This window comes from Salvia miltiorrhiza, chromosome 4 (genome assembly GCF_028751815.1).
Source record: "Salvia miltiorrhiza cultivar Shanhuang (shh) chromosome 4, IMPLAD_Smil_shh, whole genome shotgun sequence".
NCBI lineage: Eukaryota > Viridiplantae > Streptophyta > Magnoliopsida > Lamiales > Lamiaceae > Salvia > Salvia miltiorrhiza.
The window spans coordinates 30,266,304-30,268,562 of record NC_080390.1 but is presented as its reverse complement, the minus strand read 5'-3'; the positions used below and the strand labels follow the sequence as shown (position 1 = coordinate 30,268,562).

The 2,259-nt window shown below is 35.5% G+C and overlaps 1 protein-coding gene across 1 annotated transcript; it reads right to left on the bottom strand.

Annotated features, from left to right (window-relative positions):
- Window positions 1–267: 267 nt before the first annotated feature.
- On the bottom strand, window positions 268–891 carry LOC131023272 (uncharacterized). Its single transcript, XM_057952818.1, has one exon. It carries the CDS (start codon window positions 889–891, stop codon window positions 268–270), a length of 624 nt encoding a protein of 207 aa, XP_057808801.1.
- Window positions 892–2,259: the final 1,368 nt, after the last annotated feature.

Below are 2,259 nucleotides of genomic sequence, written 5' to 3'. Positions count from 1 at the left end.
TCATCAACCATATCTTTCAATATCATTACAAGAAAATGTGAGATTAACAATGGATTAACGACATAAAATAAAATCATCGTCAAAGTTTTGGCCCGAACGAGATCATTAGTTTTTTTTTTTTTTTTTTTTTTTGATAAGGGAAAAAAGATTTTTATTTAAAAGATGGTACAAGGAGTACCGAGCACGGGTCATCCCGCGAGAAAACAAAAAGATCAAGGATTACAACACCTGGGCATCGGGGCATCCCAAAGAAGCCACAGACCGAGATTAACCCTGAAGTTGAGCAGCTGCGTTCCATCTGCGGAAGTCTGCGTTGGGCTGATTCAGATTAAAAGCCGAACTCCAACCCCAAATTCTAGTCTTTATTTCAGCAACCATTCTTTCCTTAGACCAAGAACCTTGTTCGAAAATGCATTCGTTTCTCTTCTTCCAGATGCACCAGACTACACAACACCAAACCGCGGTTAAGAACTTGACATCTTCCTTTTTCCCAAGGTTGGCGAAGGCATTAAAGTGAGGCTTCGCTTTAAGGTGGAAAACAGCTTGCTTGCCCATCCAAAGGATCACCTCCTTCCAGACTTCTTCTATTTTTGCGCAGGAGAAAAATAGATGCTCGACTGACTCTTCCCACTCGTTGCAGATCACACAGAGGTTCGGCCCCTGAATTGCCACCTGCCGGCGAATAAGATTGTCGATGGTTGGTAAACGTCCTTTGATGACCTTCCATGCCGTCAGGGTGACTTTTGCGGGGGCTTTGATTTTCGAAATCTGCGTCAATTCGTCTTCTTTTATTTGATAATTCCTCTGTCTTCGCTCCCTGCTTAAAGTCTCATAAGCCGACTTGACTGAAAAAACACCGTTTGTAGCAGCATTAGTGACAGAAAATGGCATTTTAATTATTATTTTTTAAATAATACATTTTGTAGTTAATTCAGTTACTAAATAATACTACTATATATTTTTCAAATTCTTATTTTTCTTAATTTTTAAATTTTTGTCATTAATTATTTCTCATTAACAATAGTTTTTTAAAATTAAGCAGTTCATCATTAATCCATCATTAAATAGTATATTTTAAATTATTTTTTCTATTTTTAAATTTTTTGTCGTCAGCAATAAATTTTAATATATATTTTTTTAAATAAGGAGTCTGTTGTTCATCTATCGTTAATTAATAATATATTCAAATTAATTACTCCCTCCTCCCTTCGTCCCACTTATCTTAACACATTTGCTTTTTAGTATAGAAATTAAGAATAAAGGGTTAAGAGTGTAAAGTGGGTAGGGACTACTTGTTTTATTAGAGATGGTAGAGACCACATATTATTTTTGGATAGTATCATTATTAATGAGATAAACTAAAAAGGAAAGTGCGCCATGATAAGTGGGACTGAGGGAATTTTTATTCCTGATTTCTAATATTTTGGTCGTTAATCCATTGCTAATAATAATTTTGTTAAATTAAGGAATCCTTGGCTATATACTTGTGAAAATTTATTTTGCACAAGCCTTACCCCTAGATGTAGCTCCTATGTTGCATAGGTACGGGGGTGCGGATGCGGGAGCGATACGATACGAGTACGGGGATACGAATTTTTAAAAATTATAGGGTGCGATTCGGCAAGGATACATCTGATTATTAAAATTTTATGATATATAATGCTTATAAACTATATACAATTTAAATTTTCTTAAATTAATTCTATGTAATTTACATTTTATTTTACCCAAAAGTTAAGCATTTTCAATTATATAAGTTAATTGAGCAACAATATAACGATTCAAATATTATTAGTCCAATATATAAGTCATAACTAAAAATAAAATTATCAAAATAACCTTGTGTAGGCCTTTCGTGCACGAGATACGTGAATTTCGCCTATGGAATTTGCGAATCCGGTTTATTTTTATAAATTGTTTTAAAAGATACGCCACGTGGCGAATCGGGTGCGAATCCGACGAGAATCCGAGAGAATCGCACCCTAAAAGAATCCGATTCGCCGTACATGCTGATTTTTGAAAAATCCGTGCATCATAGTGTAGCTCTTTCTCTATCGCAAATCAGAAATTGGTGTTTCTGGGTTTGTGACGTTGTTCGTGATCATCAATGGTGGTTTTTCTACTGCTGCTGCCGATGGAGGTGAGATCGGGGAGATTGAGAAGAAAAGCAAAGCAAAGGAGAGGATGATTTGGGTAAGCTTGAAGTTGAATATGATTGAGGAAGAATGAGAGGACGGCAGCGATGGAGTAAAAGGAAGA